This window comes from Ictalurus punctatus, chromosome 1 (assembly GCF_001660625.3).
Source record: "Ictalurus punctatus breed USDA103 chromosome 1, Coco_2.0, whole genome shotgun sequence".
Lineage (NCBI taxonomy): Eukaryota > Metazoa > Chordata > Actinopteri > Siluriformes > Ictaluridae > Ictalurus > Ictalurus punctatus.
Window position 1 is genome coordinate 27,291,692 of NC_030416.2, and position 27,438 is coordinate 27,319,129.

Here is a 27,438-nt window from a genome sequence, read left to right on the forward strand (position 1 = left end):
TATGAATTATAAATGTAAATGTACCAATTTCTAGCCGCCTTCTACATTCTATGCCAGCACGACCTCTTTGTTCATTTTCTTTTTTCTTTTTTTTTCCTTCTTTTTTTTTTTTTTTTTAAATCAGCTCAACCCTCAATGGCCCTTGAAATTAGCCAATTTCCCTGTTTTTACTTCACGGTCCTTGGCTGTTGACAATGGGTAATAAAAGCTTATAGAAGCATACTGCTGATTAACTTGTTTTTTCAAGGTATGTATTTATGCACTTTTTATGGCTTGCGCAAAAGGAGTGGAGACTGTTTTGTGCCAAATGTATTAAGTATTAAAATCTCAAAATGTGAAATACAAATAGGAATTTTTCAATTATTGAATAATTCATTCATACGTGTTCAGTCAGAGTTGATCCGGTGACCCTGGAGCTGTGAGGCAGCAATGCGACCCGCTTGCACATCTGTGCCACCCATTGAGAATAATTAATCAAACATAACTGATCACATTTTTAACATGGCTTTTTTTGTGATTTATATTTACAAGTTAGCCTTTTTCTCCCCTTAGAAATCCTTTCTTCCTTTCTGCTTCTGACTTTTCGGTACATTTTTCTTCTTAGACAGGATCGTAAATGAAGCCGTACACGTTAAGTGTCTGGTCAGATGGAATTTGGACAAATTCCAGTCACACCCACTCAATAAACCCAATAAACTGTAGTATTTCACCCAACAGTGTAGACTAATCTGGCTCAAGCAGTGATATCCAGCTGATAATCGTCACTATTGCGGGTTTCAACATGAATTCATTTCATAAAGTAGCATTTGTTAGCTAGCATCACATTTCCTACAGGATATTAGCATTTTTTTTGTATTTGTGTGGAGCTTATACTGTACGTAGGCTCCTGGAAATGTAAACTATAACTACAGCTAAAGGATACTGACTGAAATGCATTAGCTGTTGCATCTATATATTTTTATTTAAGTGCTGCTCAACTGGATGAGATAAAGACAGCTTTATGACCACTAAATATGCATGCACCCACAAACACGAAACTGATTGCAAACACAAGCGTTTCCTCCAGATACTCTTTATAGGACATATCTCAAATATACCGACAAGCAGAGCTGGCTACAATTCCAGCATATTTTTTTTCCACATTGTTTGGTACAGATAATTTTACCATTTTGGGTGGCTGGCGGTCAGAGGACATTTCTCTTCAGGTTTCAGTTGACTGACTAACATTTAAGGTTCATCAATGAAAAAGGTGCCAAAAAGAAGAAGGGGAAAAAAAACCCACAGAAGCATAAAGCTAGGGGGAAAATGCCCAATGTTAGATAGTGAAGGCAGTTTTGTTTTTAGCATTAATATGGTTTAAGTTCTTAATCAGATACATTTATATATCATGTATTTTTATATATTAGATTAATTTTGTTTAATACTTTGTGTGTGTGTGTGTGTGTGTGTGGGGGGGGATTACTTTGTTCTGGAAACCTTCAGATATTTATCACACATGTTCATGTCATTTCCCTTTAATTTCCAACTAAGTAAAAAGCAATTTAAAAAGGGTTCTTCAAGATGTTTAGAAAAACCTACCAGTTGATTTCTTTACAAGACTGCACCACAGTGTGCCTCAGAGAACTAATACAGTTTTAAATGCAAATTATTATTATTATTATTATTATTATTATTATTTTTTACAGTTTATATAATATATATATATATATATATATATATATATATATATATATATATATATATATATATATATATATATATATATATATATATATATTAGTGATCATCTGGACAGCCTCAGGTCTAACCCATAACCTGGTTCTTCTTTTCAGCTATAAGAACGGCTCCCTGACCAGAGAAAGGATCCGTAATGAGTGTGCTGGAGGATCATGGGAAGATTTCTCCACTGCCCTGAGGTCCAGCCCCATGGGCAACAATGGAAACATAGGTGCTTGCCCACCTACATCATTTGTTCTACTGATTAAAAATGTCTGTCATTATAAGCGCATCCTAGGAGTAATTTGATAAACATGCTTGCCTTGCACGTTATTTGCTGATTTAATTAAGAGGAATCTGGTCCAGATGTGGTCATGCCCTACAGAGCGATGCTACACTCCCACAGGAGCCATGCTGTGAATAGATGGTGATAAATGAATTAGATCCAATCAGCTACTTTCTCATGCTGTGCTTTTTTGGCTTGTCACTTTTCAGGAATTTATTTTGATGCAGTGGAGATCACACCTCCAGCAGTTGGGATTCACAGATTTGATCAGCATGATAAAAAAGTAGGTACAATTTGGCGTTTAACACCATTAAATTTAATCATATTATGGTTGTAAACATTTAAGGTAACAGTTAAAGCCCCTGTTTACTCAGTTTGATAATTAGCTGTAATCGTTTGCGTCTGTTGTTTGTAGTTTCTTTTCTTTTCTGCTATTTTTGTGTCGCCAATTCAAGTTGGGTGCTCACATCAGCACCCTTGTAATCTAAATACAAAAAGCTGACTGGTTTCCTACTCGGTGCAATCACATTGTGTTTGAGCATTAGTGAAACAGTGTCTAGTTAGAATTTTTACTGTTTTTACACATTGGTTTAGTGTTTGTGTGTTAATGGTAAGTATTTTCCCTCATCAGTAAGGAGTGAGAATTTACAGATTGGCTGCGCTAAGACAATCATGATGGTAAATGGTAAATGGTCTGCACTTATATAGCGCTTTTTTAACTTTAGCGGTTCCGAAGCGCTTTACACTGTGTCTCATTCACACACACACACACACATACCAATGGTAGCAGAGCTGCCATGCAAGACGCTAACTTGCCATCGGGAGCAACTTGGGGTTCAGTGTCTTGCCCAAGGAATCCTTGTCCACTAATCATAAACCTACGATTAGTGGACAACCTGCTCTACCACCTGAGCCATAGCCGCCATGAGCTACTTCTAGTACTGTTAAAAATGATCTAATTAGCACATTTGTATATAATTTTTTTCCTTTTATTACTTATTCTTATATTTATTACTTGTACATGGGCACACTGAAAAGCCATGACATTTTCTCATTTGTCTAATAAGATCTCACGCTGTTATAAATGGACAATGCTGACTATAAAATTAATCTGATCTTGCTAAGCTTCACCAGCAAAGGTCATGACCCTAAAAATTGCTAATGAGCAGCTGTTCACTGTGTGATAGCAGGCAGTTAAATGAGAGGACAATAAAGCTCATTTTAGTCTAATTTATTAAACTGGGCTCAATATACACACTGCTGCTGCAAAGTAAAATGCCATGCTCTTTGTAGCTTTTTAAACTAGCTAGAAGAGTTAGTTACAGTTGAAGTTCCATTTATATAGCGCTTTTCTTGACACTCAAAGCGCTTTATATAGTTGGGGGGGTCTCCTCAACCACCACTAGTGTGTAGCATCCACCTGGATGATGGGACGCAGGCATAGTGCACCAGAGTGCCCACTACACACCAGCTATTACTGGAGTGGAGAGAGTGATGTAGCCAGTTCAGAGATGGAGATTATTAGGGGGCCATGATGGAGAAGGGCCAATGGGGGAATTTCACCAGGACACCCAGGTTATACCCCTACTCTTTTACGATAAGTGTCTTGGGATTTTTAATGACCACAGAGAGTCAGGACCTCGGTTTAACGTCTCGTCCGAAAGATGTGTGCTGTTTTTACAGTATAGTGTCCCTGTCATTATACTGGGGCATTAGGACCCACACAGACCACAGGGTGAGCACCCCCTTTTGGCCTCACTAATACCACTTCCATCAGCAGCCTTAGATTTCCCAAGGAGGTCTCCCATCCAGGTACTGGCCAGGCTCAACCCTGCTTAGCTTCAAGCGTGAAAGTAGCAGTGGACACAAATCATATTGTTCTTTTAGGACTGTGTACAATATGCACCAACACACCGTGCACCGTTCATGGCATAAAATGTAAAAACCAAAGTGCTGTTGAAGTGCCATTCTGATATGTTTTTCTAGTGCTAGCACTTCACAAGTTGTTTATGTTGCCAGGGTGATACCTTTTGTCAATCAGTATGTGATTACACAAAACCACACAGTTCTGATCCCACAGAAAATAAGCTGTGTTCGAAGCTGTTGTAAAATCCTTGCAAAATATACAGTATATGCACATTGCAATAATTGAATTCTGTATGCATAAGTGATTATGTCTATAGAATACACTAATCATTTGTTGCTTAGCAACCAAAGCTTAATTTTAGCAGACTACATTGTGTGGCAGAAGAAGTGTTTATTGCACATATTATGAATAATATATTACATATATTTCTTGGCTTTTTATAAACCTGATTCGAAAAAAGTTGGGATAGTATAGAAAATGCAAAAAAAGAAGTCATTTGAAAATCCAATTCACCCTGTAGTATATTGCAAACACATTATTAATACATTATTTTATGTTTTACTTTGTGAATTTAATTTATTTTTGAAAATTTATACTCATTTCAAATCTGATGACTGCAAGTTGGGACAGTCGACTGTTTACCAATGTGTAACATCACCTTTTCTTTTAATAACACTTATTAAGCGTTTGGGAATGGAAGACACCAGTAGGTTAAGTTTAGCACACAGAATTTCCCTCATTTGTCCATTATGTATTTCTTCAGCCGTGCAACTGTACAAGGCCTTCATTGCCTTATTTTGCGCTACATAATGTGCCACACATTCTCAATAAGAGACAGGTCAGGACTGCAAGCAGGCCATGCTAGCACCCGCACTCTCTGCTTACGCTTGAAATCGCTTGAAATCCAGGCAGAATGTGGTTTGGCGTTGTCCTGCTCTGGATGGCAGCATATGTTGCTCTAAAATGTGTACATATCTTTCTGCATTAATGCTGCCCTCACAGATATGCATGTTACCCATGCCATGGGCAATAACACACCCCCATACCATGACAGATGCTGGCTTTTGGACCTGATGCTGATAACAGATTGGATGTTCCTTTTCCTCTTTGGCCCAGAAAACATAATGGCTGTTTTGTCCAAAAACTATTTGAAATGTTGACTTGTCGGACCACAAAACATGATTCCACTGTATTACTGTCCATCTCAGATGAGGCCGAGCCCAGAGAAGTCGGCGGCGCTTCTGGACAGTGTTGATGTATGACTTCTGCTTTGCATAGTAAAGCCTTAACTTGCATCTGATGATGCGGCGGCGAATGGTGTTGACATGACAAAGGTTTACCAAAGTATTCCTGAACCCATGTCAGGATATCCATTACTGACTCATGACAGTTTTTAAGACAGTGACGTCTGAGGTATCGGAGATCACAGGCATTCAGAAAAGGTTTTCGGCCTTGCCCTTTATGTACCGGATTCCTTGAATCTTTTAATTATATTGTGCACTGTAGAAGGTGAAATGCCCAAAATCCTACCGATTTGTCTTTGAGGAATGTTGTCACATTCCTCACAAAGTGTTGGATTATTCGCTGACGCGTCTGTTGGCAGATTGCCGAGCCTCGACCCGTCCTTGCTCTTGAAGGACTAGGCCTTTTTTGGAGGCTCCTTATATACTGTGATTAGACGATTGCCTCACCTGTTTCACATAACCTTCTTATTTCAACTGGTCACATCGCTATTAGTCCTAAATTCCTCTGTTTCGACTTTTTTTGGAATGTGTTGCATGAATCAATTTCAAAATAAAAGTTTACCTTCAAAAACTTTGCCGTTTATTAGGTAAAACATCAAATACGTTGTCTTTATACGTTTTTTGTTTAAATCCAAGTTAAAGTACATTTACAAATCCTTCCTCTTTCCCTCTATTTTCCCTACTGTCCCAACTTTTTCGAGATTGGGGTTGTATAAAAGCAATAAGCTACTTGAGGACATGTGTTACAATGATTTTATCATGAGTAAGGGAGTTTTAGGGTGTAAAAAAAGCTCTTAAACATGCTAAAATCACTGTAAAGCATTTTACACAACGATCTTCATCACAAAGAGCTTTTACCATTTGAAGTCATGTTGCGAGGGTCTTTTAAACATTTTGCTTTTCATAATGTATTCATTTCTAAGTTAGCATTGTTAAAAAAAAAACGATGACAAGTTGTAACATTAGTGAGGTGTTTTTACTTATCCTCTTAAAAGACTTCTCTTTATTTTGAGCTTCCATTAGTAGCAATGCTCATCTCTACTCTCTTCACAAATGCTTATGGCCATGTTGTCCTTGTACTCTCTGTGAACTGCTGAGATTATCTCTAGCAGGCTGGAAGTTACCCTTTCTCCCCTGATCTGAGATCACCAGCCACTATCTCGGAGTGTAATCCCACCCGTTTTCAGACAAACCTAAAAACTGCCCTTGGATCAGTGTGAAAGGCTGGTTTTACTCGACGGCAGGATTTAGAGATGCCTTGCGGTGTGAGCTAAGGTCATTGCTGCTGTTCAGCTCCGCTGTGGGAATGCTGGAGCAGTGAAAGAGTGCTTTGTGGAAGCAAGAATCAGCCCTGTCTCCATACTTAAAGCTGCCTTTGTGTTCTGCTTCTGCACAGGTAGCTGCCTTCACCCTGGAGGTAGAAATTCGAGCCCTGGTTGAAGGACAGTTCCTGGCAAAGAGAGTGCATGCCCAAAAGTTGGGTTATAGGATTAGTAAGTGTTCTCAGTCTCATGTTCACAATCTCTGTCCTCTTCTGTTCTTTTCCCTTCAATCCAACTCACGTTATTTAGCTTTGTGTGTCTATTTTCCTCTTTATCATTGTGTATCTGCAACTTCTGAGGCTTGATTCACAGTTTTCTAAGAGGAATTCAACAGCTCAAAGTTCTGCTAGTACACTGAATGAAATTACCTTCATCTCCTGTATTATTGGCCAATAGTGGTTTAGTTTTATTGACACAATGTCCGGTTTTTACAGTACCTTTTTGTGTCATTATTTTGTTTTGCCTCCTCTATTATGTTGCAGCAGAAATCACAGCGAGGGTTATTACTTTACAAGTAGGGAAGCTTGCAGGCAGACAGCCGGCAAAACACCTACTTTAATTAAAGTGTGATCAGGTGCTGAGAGACGTGAGTTTTCTCCCAGCCTGAGAGAGATTGCCCTGAGTGCTGCCCAACCTGCTCGCAGTTTGTCCCTGCTGCTTCCGGAGCTGTTTAAAATGCAATCACACCTTCTCTGCTTCACATCTTCTCCAAAATGTACAGCTGGTCAGCAGCTCCTTGTCAGCAACTTGGGAAAATCTCTCTGAAATTAGAACAGCATTGGCAAGATTTTCACAAACGAAACGGACTGAAAACTTCTTGCTTATGTAACTTTGATTGACACAGACAAGGCAGAGACGCATAAAATCATGGCCTGTCAAAGCTAGTAGATGCCATCATTTTATCATCATATTATTTCAGCATTGTGCTTCAGTTCCTCTTTCAGTTCATTTTGATTTGCTAAAATACATGACGATTTAGTTTTTCACTCTGTTTCGAATTATATACCGTGCCTATGTTGCAGTCTCATTTTGAACTCATGTGCCCAGTGGTTCCATTTAATGAGAAGAAAATGACTTCCCACTCCTAAATAGTGTGTCAGTGAAGTGTTCAACCTATCTTTAGGATACAAGTTAAAATTTCAGCGATACTACTGTCATCTATGTCAACTAAGTCGTGCAGTACCTGTCGATAACCGATTTAATCAACCGATAATTTTTAGAATTGATACTATGACTGTACCATGAAAATGTTCTGTACCTTTTTAATGGAATAAATATTAATATATATTAACTATTAAGACATTTTTAAGTAAGAAATAATAAAGTATAAAAAAGATATACATCTAAACTGAACCAAAAACTAACACTCCAAATAACAAATAAAAACAATGAATCCAAAGTGAATATAAAAAAACCACTTCAAATAGCACAACAAAATTTACTAGTGATAGTTTTTATTTCGCCTCTAGAGGCTGCTATCGTACCATACAATGACAGTGGACCCTTCTGAGCCGCTCCCGCAACGGATCCAACCCGGAAACATCGGCATGGATTTTTGGCTATAACCAATCATTCCAGCAATCAGTTATCGGTGCAGATTAATCAACAAAACTGATCAATCAGTCGACCTCTACTAGAGCGCGTTATTGGCCCTGGTCTCTGTGGAGGAGGGATGCTATTCCTGTGTCCTCTGTCATTCAGAAGGACACCAGTGAATTGTGCTTCTCTGTTATGTTGCATGAACAGAAGTTTCGCATGTTTTGGAGGAAGCATGTGTCGACCTTCGAAGTGGGGCATAAATAGAAAAAAGAAAATTATGCACTATTCAATATCAAATCTATTCAATATCTATATCAAAATTCACAATTGTAGCTGTGTCTGAACTTGTGTCAAAATGTCATAGAGGAAAATCAACTAGATTGGTGGAAGTCACGAGGCAAAACTTGAGTGAATACGGGTGTGTGTGTGTTCGTACTAGTACAACATCTAGAAAACCCTTAAACCTGAAAGGTTAGTTTTCCATTTTTCCCTCCTAATTTAAAAAAAAAAGAGGACCCCAAAATGAGTAACATTATAACAAAATGAGTAATATTATGAGTAATATTTCGAGCTGTAACAAACAGGGATATTGTATGAATGTATTTAAATGTTTGATTTGAAGTAGTTTACAAAACTAAAAGGATTTTAGTGTGCATTTAGGTATAAATATGGGGACGTGTGCATCCCCATATTTATACCTCAGGGAATGCTTTTCCAAGAGTAAAAATTTATTTGCACTTATTTAAGACCTTCCTTAGTCATGTCATTATGTTTGACACGTTTATTTTGAAGAGAAAATGCTGTTATTTTAAAAAAAAAAAAAATGTTATAGCAAAAATCATTCTCACTAGAACTAAAGATAAATCATTGTTCCTGTTTTTTGACTGGAAATTTGAATTGTTGGGCTATGTTTATTTTTATGAAGGGTGCCAATATTTTCAATATTTTATGAAGGGCACTATATGTCGATCTATTTTGTGTGTGTGTGTGTGTGTGGGGGGGGGGGGTTGGGTGTCGGGTGTCAGCTTTTGATAATTAAATCGTTAATCAGAATTTCAAAATGGGAAATCAATATCACACAGGCATAAGAATGTATGGAAATGAAATCTCTCAGATCTCCTCCTAAAACTCATGAGGTCCCAGGTGCCCTGTGCTATAGTTTATACCCAAGACTATTTCATATTTATCAGCTTGTGCTTACATTTTTTTCCTTCTAATGCTGAATAATAAACCAACTGACCAACAATCAGGGACTATTTTTCTCCAAAATGCCACAGGCAAAAGGTACATTACTGAAGGGTCCCCCCCCCCCCCCCCTTTTTTCCATACTAGCACTTTGTCTATTGATTTATGCTCAGGGTGATTTGACATTTTGCCTTGCTGCAGGGTTTTTATCTGGGGGTGGCATGAAGCTGAAATCACTCTCTGCTGAAGGTCAGCTGGACCCTGACGGGACCATTTTTGCTAAAAGTATTGCTCACTACTGTCTATTGATAACTATTAATAATGTACTTGGTGGCTGACAAATCGCTCATAAGTGTACACAAACATATCGGCAATATGGTGTACCCTTTACAAATTATTCTGTAAACACAGCTCGGAGAGAAATGTCTGCCTTTCGGCATCTTTATAGTTTTTGACACAGCGCACCGCACCACACCACACCACACCACATATTAAACATGTTTTACTATTTTCGATTTCTCAGCATGGAGCACTGATTGAGAATGATCCATTAAGATAATGTCAACGATGATTAAACATATGAAGGCCCCCCCCCCCTCGGTGGGGACATACAGTCACGTGAAAAAATAAGTGCACCCTATGGAACTTGTTGGTTCTTTTGACATATTTGGACAACCAAACATTTGATCCGCTTTGAAACGGTGCATATTAATAAAGTTGATGCATCTAATGACACATAAAATTGACATTTTCAAGTAATTTGTTCATTTAGATTAACAAAAAACAGTGCAGTCACATGGAAAACGTAAGTACACCCCTACATTTATCACACCTTCAAATCCATAAAAAAAAATCAGGTGTTCAGGATTGGGTGCCAGTGATTTGAACCTGCTTAGGGAGTGCAGGTGGAACCTGTTTTATTTATACCCATCTCATATCTAGTGCCTGGTGTTGTGGATGCCTATAAGTCTGGCAAGGGATTTAAAATGATCTCCAAATTATTTGAAATACATCATTCCACTGTAAGGAAAATCATCTACAAGTGGTGCAGAATTCGAACGACTGGCAATTTGTCCAGAACTGGCCGTCCTAGCAAATTCAGAAAGAAGTCTCCAATAACACCAAAATTTCATCACTGGATCTGCTGGTAAGTCTTGTAACTGTTGGTGTCAACGCGCACGCTTCTACAATCAGAAGATATTGAACAAATTTGACCTGCACGGGAGGCGTGCCAGGAAAAAGCCTTTGCTGTCTAAATAAGAAAATTAAAGCAAGACTACAATTTGCCAATGAGCATATAGGCAAAGACCATGCCTTTTGTTATAATGTGTTCTGTACAGATGAATCAGAGATAGAGTTGTTTGGCCATAGTAACAGCAGATATGTTTGGTGCAGACCAAAGACAACTTTTTAGGAGAAGCACCTCATATCAATTGTGACCACGGTGGTGGAAATTTATTGGTTTGGGGTTTGGGGTTACTTCGCTGCCTCGTGCACTGGACAGTTTGCATTTATTGATTCAACTATGAATTCTACATGAAGATAATGTGAGGCCATCTGTCCAAAAGTTGAAGCTGAACCGAAAGTGGACTTTTCAACAGGATAATGATCCAAAGCACACTAGCAAATCCACCAAGAAATGGCTGAAAAAGAAGAAATGGAGGGTTATGGAATGGCCTAGTCAAAGCCTGGATCTGAATCCCATAGAAATGTTGTGGGGGGATTTGAAATGGGCAGTACATGCAAGAAAACCCTCAAACATCTTGCAACTGAAAGAATATTGCATGGCAGAGTGGTCAATAATTCCAACAAGCAGATATCTGAGACTGGTGGACAATTAAGCAAAACACCTACAAGAAGTTATTTCTGGTAAAGGGAGCAATACTAGCTTCTGAGGCCAAGAGTGTACTTAGTTTTTCCACAGAAGAATATCACCTCTACTGATATTTCTGTTGAATAAATGATTGAAAAAGCTCATTTTCCTTGTGGTTTTGTTCATGTATGTCAAATGTATTAATATGCAGTGTTTCAAAGCTGATCAAATGTTTGCTTGTCCAAATATGTCAAAAAAAGCCAACAATCTCCATGGGGTATACTTATTTTTTCACATGACAGGATGTGCTGTAAATCCATCTCTTAGTCAAGGGACATTGATTCTCCCTGCAGTCCTACTATTGCTGTAAATTATTCACCATGCTCTTTGATCTGTACTGCACTTACTCAGGGACCAGTGTGTGGCCTCTCTCTCTCTCTCTCTCTCTCTCTCTCTCTCTCTCTCATTCACTTCCAAAGGCAGGCAGAGCTCTGAGCTTTATTTGCATGACTGTCAAAATTTCAATACTGCCACAACATTAAGATGAATCTGGACAATCATGAACGCAATGAGATGATTAAGCATACAATATTTCAAATGCTCCGAGCAGCACAACTGCATACAATAACAATAGAAACCTGACAAATTACCATTTATTATCATTCAGTGAATTGTGTGTGTTGACAGTGTCAGTGTCCTGGGTTATCTCATGCTGACACACACTAATGCTAGCTGGCAAAGCTGTGGCAGTTTTATAGAATGATTTGAATTGTAAAGTAGTTGCCATGAAACAGTCGTCTTTAATATTTTAAAATGTTTTCTGCATATTGCCTGAAATAAATTGGCTATAACCCTGTCATCTGTACAGAGAAAATGTGACTGTTTTCTGATGATAAGTCACATTATGTCACTCTGATGAGCTCCTCCACCAGGTCTCTTTTTAGGGCCTAATGGACAGATTCGAAATTTAATATTAGATTTTCTGAACCCGATTTCCAGAAAATCTTCGAAAAGATTATACGATTATAAGTAAGTCTTGCTAAGGAAACAGTTATCGAAACCATGCTTTTGTGTTTTAACATAATCGGAAAGCTTCTCAAAATAAGGTTAATACCGTGTTAAAATCCATTTCATGTTAGAGCTTTGTCACACACTTATACTGTCAATGCCAACAGCATTTAAAAGTCTTGTGAAAAGGTTTTAATTTGAAGGATCTGGAGAGATTCTGTATGGAGGAATGGTCTCAGATCCCTTGCCATGTATTCTCCAACCTCATCAGGCATTATAGTAGAAGACTCCGAGCTGTTATCTTGGCAAAGGGAGGTAGCACAAAGTATTGACTAAATGTGTGGCAGTAATTGTTGCACACTTATATTTAACGAAGATTTTTTTAATATATATAAACCTGTGTTGTGTTTAGAATTGTTTGATATCTATGAGAGCAAAGTATTTTTGTGAATATTTTGAACACCATATTAAAAATGAAACAAGGACAATTTTTCACAGCCTTCTTTGCTCATATTTACCAAGGGTGCCAATATTAGTAGTGCCGCTGTCAGGCCAACTGGTCTCATCTGTCTTGCCTGAGAAAGAATATCTGATAAACACAGGACAGTCTTTATAATTACAGCAACAGTTCCTTGTAGGTGTAAGTCTACAGTATCTAGGTGCGATTATACTGTACTTCGATGCAAGAAGCTGATCTCCACTGAAGCTGACTTAAGTAAATATGGGCTTAGAGGATTAGTCACATTTTGCTTGTTCAGCAATGTAATGTTACAGCTGCAGTCAGATTAGAAATATATAGCTTGTATGTCACTGTGAAATATAAACCTCCTCAAGGCTAGTTTGGAAGATTGACATTAAAAAGTCACCAATTTCGCAATTTCTCACTTAGCACTCTAGTTGTGACTTAGCATTTTTTCTGCTTCTGTTTTTACCCTCTTTGTAACTGCAAATAATATTTACTTTAGGGGTATTAAATCAAGTTATACATACAGTATACATAACATTGTGTACATTGTGGAACTCTACCTTGGCTTGTTAACTTGTCCGGGTTGGTTACTATTTAAAAAAAAAAAAAAAAAAAAAAAAAAAAAAAAACTTTTTTAACAATAAAAAACATCATTTTTTATATTATGATAATTCATGTACCATGCCAAATCTGCATTCGTATAATAATTTATGGTTAGGAAATATTATATAAAATCTCATGCCTTCATATTGCTGAAATTGGTGCCTTATGCACTGAACAAGCACATTTAGAAATGTTGAAATTCAGTGACAGGATTTGTGGCAAATTCCTCTGAAATTAAAATAAAAAGCATGACCTCAATGCGGTTCTGTGTTGGAATTGTTGCAGTGTTAGATGGTCACTGAGGCTCTAAGCGAACACTTAAGATTGCTATGCATATCTAACAAAGACTGGCACTTTATTATTTACACGCATTAGGTGATGATGTGTTTTAAATGAAACGGAATATGTATTTATAAAATTCTGTTAATTTGATGTGCTGCATAGCCAAGGCTAGCTCCGAGTCAGGCAGTAAACGATTGTCATGAAATCAGTAAGGGAACTCTGAACTACTGTTCCCAACAGCCACTGCTTCATTGTCACATGACCACCTGCACCTGATTCACATTCCTGGTAATTAGCACACTTGTATATAGTCACAGTTTGCAATGCACTCTTTGTCTCACGTTGTCGTCTCACTATATCCTTGTCTATGCTGCCATATTTTGTCTTTGGCACAGTGTTTTGTTTGCTAGTTGTAGAGTATTTTGTATGTATGTTTGTTTGTTATTAAATGTTTAAGAATCTGCACTTACTTCCGTCTGTACTTTGAAACGGGACAGAATGTGAGACCTATAACTCGGAAGCAGCAGATAATCGTGAAATACCTGGGCTTCACTCTACCACCTATGTTCACGGAGAACTACACTACGCTACGCCAGCAGGAGGAGGAGCACCACCAAGCTGCGCTATGTAAGCAGCAGGAGGACATGGAGGAGTCCGATTACAAGTGGGAGCCTGTTGACTGGCCTGGTGCCATCTCCCACCTTGTGGGTCTGGTCCAGCGGACAGAGTCAGTGGAGAACGTGAGTCAGCCTCCCTGCTCGTCTGAGGACACCGCTCAGCCTTTCGGATCAGCTGAGGATGTCGCTCAGTCGCCCTGGTTGGCTGAAGATGTTGCTCCATCTCCCGACATACCCAAGTGCTCCCCTCTGTTCGCCAACCCCGTGCACAACGCTGCTGTGCTTGCCTGCTCCACTGAGGAACTCGCCCTGCTTTTCTCCACCGCTGAGGGCATCGGTTGGCTTTACCGCACCTCTGAGGACGTCGCTCTGCCTTCCTGCTCGGCTGAGGACGTCGCTCTGCCTTCCTGCTCGGCTGAGGACGTCGCTCTGCCTTCCTGCTCGGCTGAGGACGTCGCTCTGCCTTCCTGCTCGGCTGAGGACGTCGCTCTGCCTTCCTGCTCGGCTGAGGACGTCGCTCTGCCTTCCTGCTCGGCTGAGGACGTCGCTCTGCCTTCCTGCTCGGCTGAGGACGTCGCTCTGCCTTCCTGCTCGGCTGAGGACGTCGCTCTGCCTTCCTGCTCGGCTGAGGACGTCGCTCTGCCTTCCTGCTCGGCTGAGGACGTCGCTCTGCCTTCCTGCTCGGCTGAGGACGTCGCTCTGCCTTCCTGCTCGGCTGAGGACGTCGCTCTGCCTTCCTGCTCGGCTGAGGACGTCGCTCTGCCTTCCTGCTCGGCTGAGGACGTCGCTCTGCCTTCCTGCTCGGCTGAGGACGTCGCTCTGCCTTCCTGCTCGGCTGAGGACGTCGCTCTGCCTTCCTGCTCGGCTGAGGACGTCGCTCTGCCTTCCTGCTCGGCTGAGGACGTCGCTCTGCCTTCCTGCTCGGCTGAGGACGTCGCTCTGCCTTCCTGCTCGGCTGAGGACGTCGCTCCTCTTCTTTGCTGTGCGCCGTATGTCACTCCCCCTTCCTGCTCGACGGAGGGCATCGTTTCCCCCTCGTGCTCCGCGGAGAAGCTCGCTCCCCTCTCTGGCCTTGCGGAGAAGCTCGCTCCCCTCTCTGGCCTCGGGGAAATCTTGGCGCTTCCCTCGGGCCTCGCAGAGAACATCGTTCCCCTCTCCTGTCCTGCTGAGGAAGTTGTCCCGCTGTCCTGCGCTGCAGAGGAAGTCACTCTGAGCTCCAGCCCTGCTGAGGATGTCGCTTTGCTCACCTCTTCCACTGAGGACATCGCTCTGCTTACCTGTTCCACTGAGGACATTGCGTTGCTTTCTTGCTCCACTGAGGACGCCGCTCAGTCTCCTGGTTCAGGTGGGGACATTTTGCCCAGCGGTCCAGGACCGCTAGAGGGAGGGAGTGTATTTTAGCTGCTCCGGGAGAAGCGCCTTGTGGGGGGGTTCTGTCATGAAATCAATAAGGGAACTCTGAACTACTGTTCCCAACAGCCACTGCTTCATTGTTACATGACCACTTGCACCCGATTCACATTCCTGGTAATTAGTACTCTTGTATATAGTCACAGTTTGCAATGCACTCTTTGTCTCACGTTATCGTCTCACTATACCTTTGCCACAGTGTTTTGTTTCCTAGTTGTAGAGTGTTTCGTATGTTTGTTTGCTATTAAATGTTTAAGAATCTGCACTGGCTTCCATCTATACTTTGAAACATGACAACGATAGTGAACATAATGTTTATAATATCCGCTCTTCTATTTCTTCTGCCTCTCTATCCTATCATTGACAACATCTTTGCTATAGTCAAACAGTGGCACAATGTTCAGTCATGAGAATGCACATGATGTAGCGTTCACCTGCCTGTGTAGAACTTGCTGACTTATACTATTTCATGTGAATGATCACCCAGCTGGAATTTTGTGAGGATATTTTGTGGGCTCTTGTGAATATGTGATTAATGCGTATAAGCATAATTCTAATCTTTCGATCATTTTCTGTATGCATTAGAAGGATTCTTGTAAGACCTTAGCTCCTAAAATAGAAGGGAATAAACAAGAATTACTGGCCTGACTAACTGACTTGGTTTTTTTTGTTGTTTGTTTGTTTTTCTGTTCATTTCTGTTTACTGTGTGGGAGAGTGCACTTGCCTTTCCGACCTGAAATATGGCAGAAATAGTACTGTTTAAGTAGAGGTGTAAAAAAAAAAAAAAAAGGGGGGGGGGGGGGGGGGGGGAGCAGATTTCGCAACTATTCTACAGTAAGCACATTAAGCAAAGCCCTCATTTGACTTTACTGTATCCTTCAGAAAATTAACACACTCAGGCTATTTTGAAAGATTCTAGAAGCTGTGTGAGTCAGGTGAGACATATCCTTAGTAGGTACTCTTAATTGTTTATATGATGCACTCACTGAGCAATTTATTTGGAGACAGTGTTTTTCTAACCTTCATCTGTCTAGTAGGATTGTCACAATACCATAAACATATCCTCCGATATGAAGTATAACGATACCAAGTAGTATCATGATACCACAGAATATTGTGTTAATTCATAACGCAAATCTACAAAATTAACCAAATTTACAGAAATACATAGATATAAATTAAAACAGACAAACTGAATATTCCTGGAATACTTTATTAATGAGAATGAATAACTGGCTATCAGGCTACTGGAAAAACTCAAGAACAAACATACAATTGGCAAGCATCTTTCATCTGTTGTTCCCTACAGTAGAGGTTCCCAACCTTTTGTAACTAAAACTGAAAAGTCACGAAGTTGGCAACACTGGTCTTCACTGACAGCTAGATAAAAGGCAGGCTAAACTCCGCCTCTTCCCAGCAAAAAGAAAATTTGCCCAGAGTCTTTCTGATAGTGGAGTCATGAACAGTGACCTTTACTGATGCAAGAGAGGCCTATAGGCCCTTTGATGTTGTCGTTGGCGCTTTTGTGACTTTCTGGATGAGTCGTTGTTGTGCTGTTGTAGGAATTTTTGATGTTCTGGAACTTCTGAGAAAGTTCACTACTGTGCCGTGTTTTTCCATTTGGAGATAACTGCTCTCACTGTCGTTATTTTGAGTCCCAGAGCCTTTGAAATAGCTTTGTAACCCTTCCCAGACTAATGTATTTCAGTCACTTTCTTCCTCATAATTTCTTTCAACTTTGGCATAGTGTGTTACTGGGTAAGACCTTTTAACCAACTTCATGCTGTTGAAAAAGTTCTATTTAAGTGTTGATTTGATTGAACAGGGTTTGCGGTAATCAGGCCTGGTTATGTCTAGTCCAGCTGAACCCCATTATGATTCATAGAATTGGGGAATTAGTAACTATGGGGGCAAATACATTTTCACACAGGCCCAGTTGGTATTGGATAACTTTTTTGCTTCAATAAATAACATTAACATTTAAAAACTGTATTTTGTGTTTACTCAGGTGGCCTTTGTTTTATCTTCAATTTTGTTTTAATATCTGAAACAATTTAGTATGAGCTATACACAAAAACAGAAGAAATCAAATAATTTTTCACAACACTGTATTTATACACGTCAGTTGGCATAGTGTTAGCTCGCTTACTAGCAAACACAAAATCTTTAAAGATTAACGTAAAGAATTTAGCTTAATTAAAGTGTCATAGACCTTTGTGTATTTTGCAAAAGTAGTACGATGTGTTTTGGTATCCCTACTGTCCAGTTTTGGTGAGCCTATGTCCGGTGTAGCTCACCATGGTTGTAGAGTGATTATTTGTGTTATCATAGCCTTCCTGTCAGCTGGAACCAGTCTGTCCATTCTCGTTTGTCCTCTCTCATCAACAAAAATGATAAAGTGGTCTGCGCGTGTATGTTACAATACTCGATAGACTCAATGCCATTTATTATGTGGACACTTCAAAATATTGTTTCTCCCTTACTTTTGGTAGAAGTCTGTTTAGATTGACAGCTTTGTGCTCCCATAGTTTAAAACTGTCCTTCTTGGAGAGCAGGGTGCGGACAGCTGTCTTGTAAGCTTTCATACACTGGATGTATTTGAAGGCCATATTTTGGACAGATGCGACCTTTTGGGTGAAGGTAAATCCATAAATCTTGCAATCTTGATGAAAATAATGGACATACGCTTTGCCTTCTGCGATCTTTATATTAAGACTTAACCCAACAAGTCAAGTACAATATAATGATAATATATATAGTGATAAAAGGCGAGGCTATGATGCTATATTGGAACTATGCTGTCCACTGAATGAAGTTGATGTTTCCACACACCTGTACACATGCAATGCTCCATAGATTCTCTTTGATTCCTGAAGATGAGAGACGAAAAAATAAATGGCTCAGTGCAGCTGCATGCTTACTTTACTGCTCTGTTTGTCAATAGTAATAGCCAAGAGATTATTGACAGTGCACCAGATAGAAAAGATGTCTGCTTTTTTTTGCTCGTAATCAAAAATCACATTTATAGACTTTCTGAATAGAGATATTCATACAGTCAAGGTTTCCAGCTCTGCAATTATATAACTGCAAACTGGCACTTTTCCTATATTAATGCATATTACTGTTCAGACATTTCTATGTTCAGGTTGGAGAAAACAAGAACTACAGCTTTAACCGCCTCTTCACCATTCGAAAAAACCCTGCATGAGTGCTTTTATGGCTTTTTACAGTGAAACCTATTAGAGCTGCAGCAACTAATCGATAAAATTGATAACAATCGATTATGAAAATCATTGTCAACGAATCTCATTATCGATTAGTTGGTCTGCTACATTTACTCGGGGTACATTCTGTTCCGAAAACACACTTCGGAGAGTAAATACTGAAGTTGTGTCCCAAATGAAGTAATATAAACTTACACTATGCACTATGTACTCTACCGTCTAGTGCAGTGTTTCTCAACTGGGGTTTGAAACACCTAACCCTAGTGGTCAGTGGTGTAATTGCAGGGGGTCTGTGGGAAAGTTTTAAAAATTGTTTAAATAATATTTATTATATATATATATATATATATATATGAGTGTATAACAGTGGCACATGAGGCCATATGCATGTATAACAGTGGCACATGAGGCCATACGCATGTAATGTGACACCGCTAGCAAATACCCAGAGTCATCGACAATGACTTTCTTCAGTTTACTGTTTATGTCAATGTTACCTTTTATTCCCAACAAGGCCTCAGTAACCATCAGACGGAGGCGAAATCGTCAAGTGACAGTTGAAGAAAGTGTGCAACCGCCAAGTCCTCTAAGGCAGGGGGGTATTTTATATTAAACACCCTGAAGAAGATCAAACTTTACAAAGCAGAATTTGTGTAACCCGGAAGCACGATAGTGATGCATGAGCACAAACCTATGTTTAGATCCAAAATGCTCCACTGTGTGTAAGGGGCAGGGGAAACTGGTGCAAGTTGCTTAAAAGGTTTTGTTATTTTAAGTTTATTGTCATTATATGTTGTATTTGCGCGCTTGCAGTGTAAATTCTGTTGTTTATTATAACGGAAGTGATGTGTTAGTAACGAGGCCTCGTTACTCCTCATGCGCAGTGTAGACGCGATGATGAGCAGAGGGAGCACGAGTAAGATCTGTAATGTCAAATTAAAACATTATGATCAAAAGTAAAACAGTATGATTAAAGACAGTGAGTAACAGAAACCACAAAGTGCAGTGAAAGGGACTTTTTATTATTAATTTTGGACTGTACTTTAATTCCGTGCTTTTTGTGCATCCATAACATGTAATGCATAAATACTATTATGTGTGTGTGTGTGTGGATGCACAAGAAGCACTGACTTAAACTATGGTCCAAAATTAATAATATAATATATATTCTGGTGTGTGTGTGTGTGTGTGTGTGTGTGTGTGTGTATTGGGTTAGTATATATTTGGACAAACAGTTGTGTAAAGTTTTAGTCTGAAGTTTATATTTGTAACACTCAGTTTGTGGATTTTATTTTAAATAAACAATGGTACTGAAAGTTTGCCCTGCCCCATTAATCGAAAAAATAATCAGCCAACTAATCAATTATGAAAATAATCGTTAGTTGCAGCCCTAAAACCTATATACTGTATATGTTCCGTCTTTCTGTTGGTCTCTGCTCCTACATGGTGGTGCTTTTTTTTTTTTTTTTTTTCTTTCTTTCTTTCTTTCTCTTCTCCATCCTGACCTTTGATAAACATCAGTCATTGGTGGTCACTGAAAGAGCATGAATGTGGCAGCAAATCGTGGTTGTGCTACGTTCTTATTGGCACCCCAAGGCTACACTCGGTGACTAAATTTAATACTGCACAGGAAGGGATGATGATAATGTACTGCAAGAGGGAGAAATGTCATTGTGGGGTTTGTCCCGTTTGCTGTGGCTGTAGTAGGGAGTGACACCAGTGTGAGTGTGTCACAGTCAGAGGTGGTACAAGTACCTGAATTATTGACTCAAATAAAAATGGAACTAAGTATCGAAATAAATACTCTAGAAAAAGCTGAAGTTCTGCTTCAAATATTTTTTTCTATCTTAAATTGGTTCAGGCTAAGTGACCAGAGCTTTATTCCTAATCTCTCAAATATTAGCTAGCTTGATAATACAGAATTGACCACACAAAATAGCTGAATGTTCTCTCTGTGCTTCGGGGGTTTCCTCCCCAGTCCAAAGTGCATTGTAGGATGATTGGCCTCTCTAAATTTTTTGTAGTTTGTGTGTGCGATTGTGCCCTGTGACAGAGAAAATAGATGGACATTTACATTTTATGGCATTTAGAAGATGCCCTTATCCAGAGCGTCCCCTACACAGCCACCCCTACATAGTTAACACTACAGCTATCACTACACAGCTACCACTACAGCTACCCCTACACAGCTACCCCTACATAGCTAACACTACAACCACCCCTACATAGCTAACACTACAGCTACTACTACACAGCTACCACTACAGCTACACCTACACAGCCACCCATACATAGCTAACACTACAGCTACTACTACACAGCTACCACTACTCAGCTACCACTACATAGCTGTCCCTACATAGCTAACACTACAGCTACCCCTACACAGCCAACCCTTCATCGCTAACATTACAGCTACTACTACACAGCTACCATTACACCCACCCCTATACAGCTACCACTACACAGCTACCACTACACAGCTACTACTACCCAGCTACCACTACAGCTACCCCTACACAGCTACCACTACACAGTTACCACTACAACTACCACTACAGCTACCTGCACAGCTACCCCTACACAGCTACCCCTGTACAGCTACAACTACCAGCACACAGGTACCACTACAGAGCTACCACTACAACAACCAGTACTGCTAACCCTACACAGCTACCTAGATGGACAGACTGTTCTTTGTTATTTCCCACCAGTCAGAATTATGCGTTGATTTTCAGGCATAATGAGTCAATGGTTAGAACAAAGATACAGAAAGAATAGAAAACATTTTAGACCTCTCTAAACCGTAAACTCTTGCACAGAATAAAAAAAAAAAAAAGATACTGGCTGTAGCAAAGTACTGAGAGACTTTACTGAAGATTTGCATATGTAAAAACATCACCTTTCCAAAGTGACACTTTCAGGCATGCTAAATTGCATTGTCAATGCAAAATTAATCAGTGTGCATTCACACTGCCCTGCATTTTGAACATTTAGCTAGAACCATCCCAAATTGCATATTCATGCAGCTAAACGTGCAAAAACGGACCAGACCTGCTCATTTGCTCATGTGAAAGACACAATCCTCCATAGACCCTGGCATTAAATAAGCTAACACGTTATTTTCAAAGGTGTTCTCAGGTTTGCTCGTGTTTTCACATGCACAAACCTTTTAGTAAATCAGAGCATGCATTTATTACAGCTCCTTGTGAAACTGAGAGCAGTATACAAGCTCTGGTTATTCTATCTTGTGGAGCTCAAGTCCTTAAAGACCACTTAGTGCTATAAATATAGAACAAGGTTGTCATTTCAGCCTATGAGAGAAATAACAATGCCACTACATGAAATGTTTAACAGTGTGTATACAGTTAAAATGTTCAAATGTTGTATCCCTGAGGCCCTGGTTTGCATTTGACATTACTGTAATATGTTTTTTTTTCACTTATAGTTAAAGGAACGAGAGTCCTGGCTACAGGAGGGGCCTCATCCAACAAGGACATACTTCAGGTATGCAGCAAAACAGCAAACAACAGAAAATTGCTTGATGAATGCATGCTTATTTCTGACCTCAGTAAGAATTCTGAAAATGCTTTGTGTGGCTTTCCCAGCAGTGCTTTATTTTCATGAAATTAAAATGAATTCCTCTGAAATGTTGCAAACTGTGGTGTCATAATGCGCAAAAACATTTGTGTGTGTGTTTGTGCGTGTGTTAGAACATTGCTTCAGTATATTTGGATTGATATCACAGAACCTGTCTCGAGCCTCCCTGTATCTTCCATGTAAGAATGGTAGAAGATAACAGATGCGAATGCTTAAGTTTGCATTCCTGCATATTTTTTTTTAGGAATGCTTTAGGTCTTAATGCATATTTATTGGTATTTTGTTTATGTTTCTTGGTTTGGAGGGTGAGAAAGAGAGAGAGACTTGTAGAGCATAGATAATGCACTTTTTTTTTTTACTTGCATATACCAAATCCCAAAGCATCCAACAGCATTAAATTATGTTGAACATTATGTGATTACAGTGTTTTGTCTTGTTGTTGTTGATGCCTGTTTGACATTATACTATTATAGGCACTGTAATATAAAAGATAAAATAATCATCTGAAATTCAGCTCAGGTGTAATGTATGAAAGGATTTCATCAGTTTAGGTTCTTTACTGCTACAATCTGCTGAATGTCAAATGAAAGCAGAGTTAAATTAGCTAATATTTTCTTTTCTTTGACAGTGAAGGTTACAGAAAATTGAGGCTTATCTTTTTTTCTGTTTTTTTTTTTTTTTTTTTTTGGGGGGGGTTATTTATTTTATTTTATTTTTTTACATATTAGATAGAGAGTGAAGCCATGGTTTTTCGATAATGATAGTGGTGGAGTTCTGTTATCCCTTCATGATATATGTTCAGTTTTTGGCTTATATGCGGCAAAACAAGGTGGATTTTGGAGAGCTAGTATCTCTTGTGTGTATGATCACTCTGTCCAGCCCATATGTATATACATTATCTCACAAAAGTGAGTACACCCCTCACATTTTTGTAAATATTTGATTCTATATTTTAATGTGACAACACTGAAGAAATGACACTTTGCTACAATGTAAAGTAGTGAGTGTACAGCTTGTGTAACAGTGTAAATTTGCTGTCCCCTCAAAATAACTCAACACACAGCCATTAATGTCTAAACCGCTGGTAAATAAAGTGAGTACACCCCTAAGTGAAAATGTCCAAATTGGGCCCAAAATGTCAATATTTTCCAGCACTGCCTTAACCCTCTTGGGCATGGAGTTCACCAGAGCTTCACAGGTTGCCACTGGAGTCCTCTTCCACTCCTCCATGAGGACATCATGGAGCTGGTGGATGTTAGAGACCTTGTGCTCCTCCACCTTCCATTTGAGGATGCCCCACAGATGCTCAATAGGGTTTAGGTCTGGAGACATGCTTGGCCAGTCCATCACCGTCACCCTCAGCTTCTTTAGCAAGGCAATGGTCGTCTTGGAGGTGTGTTTGGGGTCGTTATCATGCTGGAATACTGCCCTGCCGCCCAGTCTCCGAAGGGAGGGGATCATGTTCTGCTTCAGTATGTCACAGTACATGTTGGCATTCATGGTTCCCATAATGAACTGTAGCTCCCCAGTGCCGGCAGCACTCATGCAGCCCCAGACCATGACACTCCTACCACCATACTTGACTGTAGGCAAGACACACTTGTCTTTGTACTCCTCACCTGGTTGCCGCCACACACGCTTGACACCATTTGAACCAAATAAGTTTATCTTGGTCTCATCAAACCACAGGACATGGCTCCAGTAATCCATGTCCTTAGTCTGCTTGTCTTCAGCAAACTGTTTGCGGGCTTTCTTGTGCATCATTTTTAGAAGAGGCTTCCTTCTGGGACGACAGCCATGCAGACCAATTTGATACAGTGTGCGGCGTATGGTCTGAGCACTGACAGGCTGACCCCCCACCCCTTCAACCTCTGCAGCAGTGCTGGCAGCACTCATACGTCTATTTCCCAAACACAACCTCTGGACATGATGCTGAGCATGTGCACTCAACTTCTTTGGTCGACCATGGCGAGGCCTGGTCTGAGTGGAACCTGTCCTGTTAAACCGCTGTATGGTCTTGGCCATCGTGCTGCAGCTCAGTGTCAGGGCCTTAGCAATCTTCTTATAGCCTAGGCATCTTTATGTAGAGCAACAATTCTTTTTTTCAGATCCTCAGAGAGTTCTTTGCCATGAGGGGCCATGTTGAACTTCCAGTGACCAGTATGAGGGAGTGTGAGAGCGATGATAACAAATTTAACACACCAGTATTAGTACCGTTTGTAACGAAAGTACCGAAAGTACTGAGGTTGCGATTCTTCCAGACATGATGGGGGCAGCAAATAAGCGCAAGTGTTGTAGTTGGTCCACAAGTGGTGAAGAAGAAGAGGAACGACTACAAGCACATGGGAAAAATTACAGAAGTTTAGCTTAGCTTAACAAGTTTAGCTCCGCCCCGACTCATTGAGAGGAAACCTAGTATCGGTTTCCGGTGTGCAACCGATGCTATCGTTCATTTCAAACAAAGCGAGGAAACACCTGGAATTTGGCGAAGCACCTGAAAGACGGTCCTATATTATATTTGTTTGAGGCAGCTGCATTGTTGCCGTGAAACCAGCTAACGTTTTGCTCCATGTAATGTTAGCGATAGCCTGTTATTTGTTAACGACGCTAACGCATTGTGATGTTATAAACTACCTCCAAATGGACCACCATGCATCGCCATTCAGCCCGTGTCCTGTCAGCTAAATGTAGCTACTGTCACTAATAATTATTCACATGTTCATGCCTTTAATAAATCTTTTTGGCCTGCCACCATATCAGTGAATTTATACTAATGCTTGCATTCAGAGTATAAGGTGTGTGTGTGTGTGTGTGTGTGTGTGTGTGTGTGTGTGTGTGTGCGCACGTGCGCGTTTAGGAGTGCACCTCTGGAGACTCATTGTCAGACAGTGATTGATAACTAAAATACTCTCTCCCTCTCTCTCTCCCTCTCTCCCCCTCTCTCCCTCTGTCCCCCCTCTCCCTCTCTTGCCGCCCCTCTCCCTCTCTCGCCCCCCTTCTTCCTTTCTCTCACCCCCCCTCCCTCTCTCCCCCCCTCTCCCTCTACCCGCCCCTCTCCCTCTTTCTCTCCCTCCTCCTCCCAGAGGAAGATGTCCTCCAGGAGAGTTTATTTATTATTATTATTATTATTATTATTATTATTATTTTTACACCACACCGTGGTATCGACTTTGGTATTCGAGTATCGTGTACTTTTGGTGGTATAGGTACCGACTACTAGATTTTTGGTATTGTGACATCCCTAATATACACACACACACCTTAAACCCAGACTTATTTCAGAAAAGCTATGTATATAAATTCTATTCTATGCTGGAAAGGCATCACATTACTTAAGCAGAAAAATAAGATTTAATGCAGATGTAGTTATCCTACTGATTTCATTTTTACAAAAACGTAGTTCATTGATAACACTTCTAATATATAAAGGGAGTATTTTGCACTTGTACATTGCTTTTGCTGCCAAACCAGTTTGAGCAAACATGTCAGGATTTGTGTCAATACTAAATTGCTTTGGATTTGAATTGATGCACTGTGCACTTACCTGTACAAATGTAACTTTCATTTGATGCTATTTACATTTACACTGGATAAATCATCTAAAAATCCATTTTTATAGCCCCCTGTTCAAGTTGGCTGCTCTGGTGTATTTTTGTCAGTTGCATGTTGTCGCATTATGTGCGCTAGCGACCTAACAAAAGGTCTGCATTTGATTCCAGCATTTGCATTCTGGAAAGGTGGATCAATGTCTATAAAAAGCATATTATAACGAAGCTGAAAATTCGAAAATGACAAAAAAAAAATTAGTTATAAGATCTGGCTGTTTAAGGCAGTCACCTAACCTGAACCCCACTGAGCATCAAACAGAAAATGAAAATGGCCACATTGTAGATCTGACCGAGCGACTTACAATTACAATGGATAAAAGCAACTAAGCAGTTGGGTGTTAAGAGCTATGCTCAAGGACTTAGCATTGGAGGCTTGGTGGTGCTATGATCCCTGGAAAGTTCAGCCGATTCTCTGCAAACACTCTTTTTCCTGACATTATTAACACCTAACAGCACTTATATTTTCTAAGTATGCACATTTAAACCCTGTTTGAGTGTGCACTAGAATTCATATTATGCAATATACTACATTATGTGGATACAGGAGGCATGGTGGTATAACATATCTCACAGACTCAGGGTTGCTAGTTCCAGTCTGAGCTCAGGCTACACTCTATGTGTGAATGGTACCCTGGGATGTCAGAATCCAAGGTGGATTTTCTGCCCTTCTGCCATACAGTTACAGATCCACTGTGACCCTAACCATGAAGAACCAGGATGTAGGGATTGCACAACCACTATTTTTTTTTTTACTAGTTGACCAGTAATTCAAAAAAATCATCAGCTAGTCATATTTTTAAGCAAAATGTTTATTAATCTTTTTAGGCTCTTTGTTTATGCAGCAGAGATCGCATAAATCCACACTTCAGTCAACAGCCAAACACAGGCTACAAATTAAATGTCCAGCTTCAGTGCTTTTTTAGACTACACTGTTAACAGTGAAAGACAAATATATATATATATATATATATATATATATATATATATATATATATATATATATATATATATATGACATTATATAATAGTGTATTGCGCCATACTGCACCATTTAATGACGTACCAATTCATCTTTTGTGGATGAAATCATTGATTCTGAACATGAGAGCACACCGTGATGTGATAACTCATTATAGCTTAATAATGGATGAAGGATGCAGCGTCTACAGTAGCAAGTTTTTCGGGCATGTTCAACTCTTGCGTCAGTAGTGTCTGAAAATGATCTGACTCTAAACTTGCTGAGTGGTATTGTATTGTGATGTGAAACCTGTGACTCTTTAAAAGCGCTCTTTAACACACTGCTTTTCATAACTGAATTCGCTACGCAACAGTGCAAGTTTATTATTTACATCTTTTTATTTAGCTTTAAAGGATCATTTTTTTAAATATCTGCGGGAGGAATTCTTATGGGAGCAAGAGTGAGATTAAAAAAAGTCGCGCACAGCTCTGCACATTTTGCAGCTTGTTAACAAAGTGTTGCTGTTCCATTAAGGAAAAGGAAAAAATAAATACTTCTCTGCATAGTGCAGATGATTTTAGAATTGACTTCATCTAGTCTGATTTTTTTTCAGACTAACAAAGTGTATTTAGACTGCTTTCTTTACCATCTGCCTGCAGTGGTGGTTAGTGAATCTATTAGCCAACTAC

At 39.8% G+C, this 27,438-nt stretch overlaps 1 protein-coding gene across 5 annotated transcripts in view; it reads left to right on the top strand.

The window, feature by feature from the left end:
• The window catches only part of xylb (xylulokinase homolog (H. influenzae)), a 64,736-nt gene that overhangs the window by 16,231 nt on the left and 21,067 nt on the right, over nucleotides 1-27,438 (top strand). For 3 of the 5 annotated variants that reach the window (XM_017478920.3, XM_017478911.3, XM_047157997.2), the window contains 4 exons: nucleotides 1,833-1,948; nucleotides 2,212-2,285; nucleotides 6,510-6,606; nucleotides 22,032-22,090. In XM_017478920.3, the coding sequence (XP_017334409.1) occupies nucleotides 1,833-1,948; nucleotides 2,212-2,285; nucleotides 6,510-6,606; nucleotides 22,032-22,090 (346 nt within the window). Of the gene's footprint in view, nucleotides 1-1,832; nucleotides 1,949-2,211; nucleotides 2,286-6,509; nucleotides 6,607-9,360; nucleotides 9,744-22,031; nucleotides 22,091-27,438 lie in introns of those variants that run through there. The other 2 variants (XM_017478928.3, XR_006983137.2) reach the window with 2 other exon arrangements.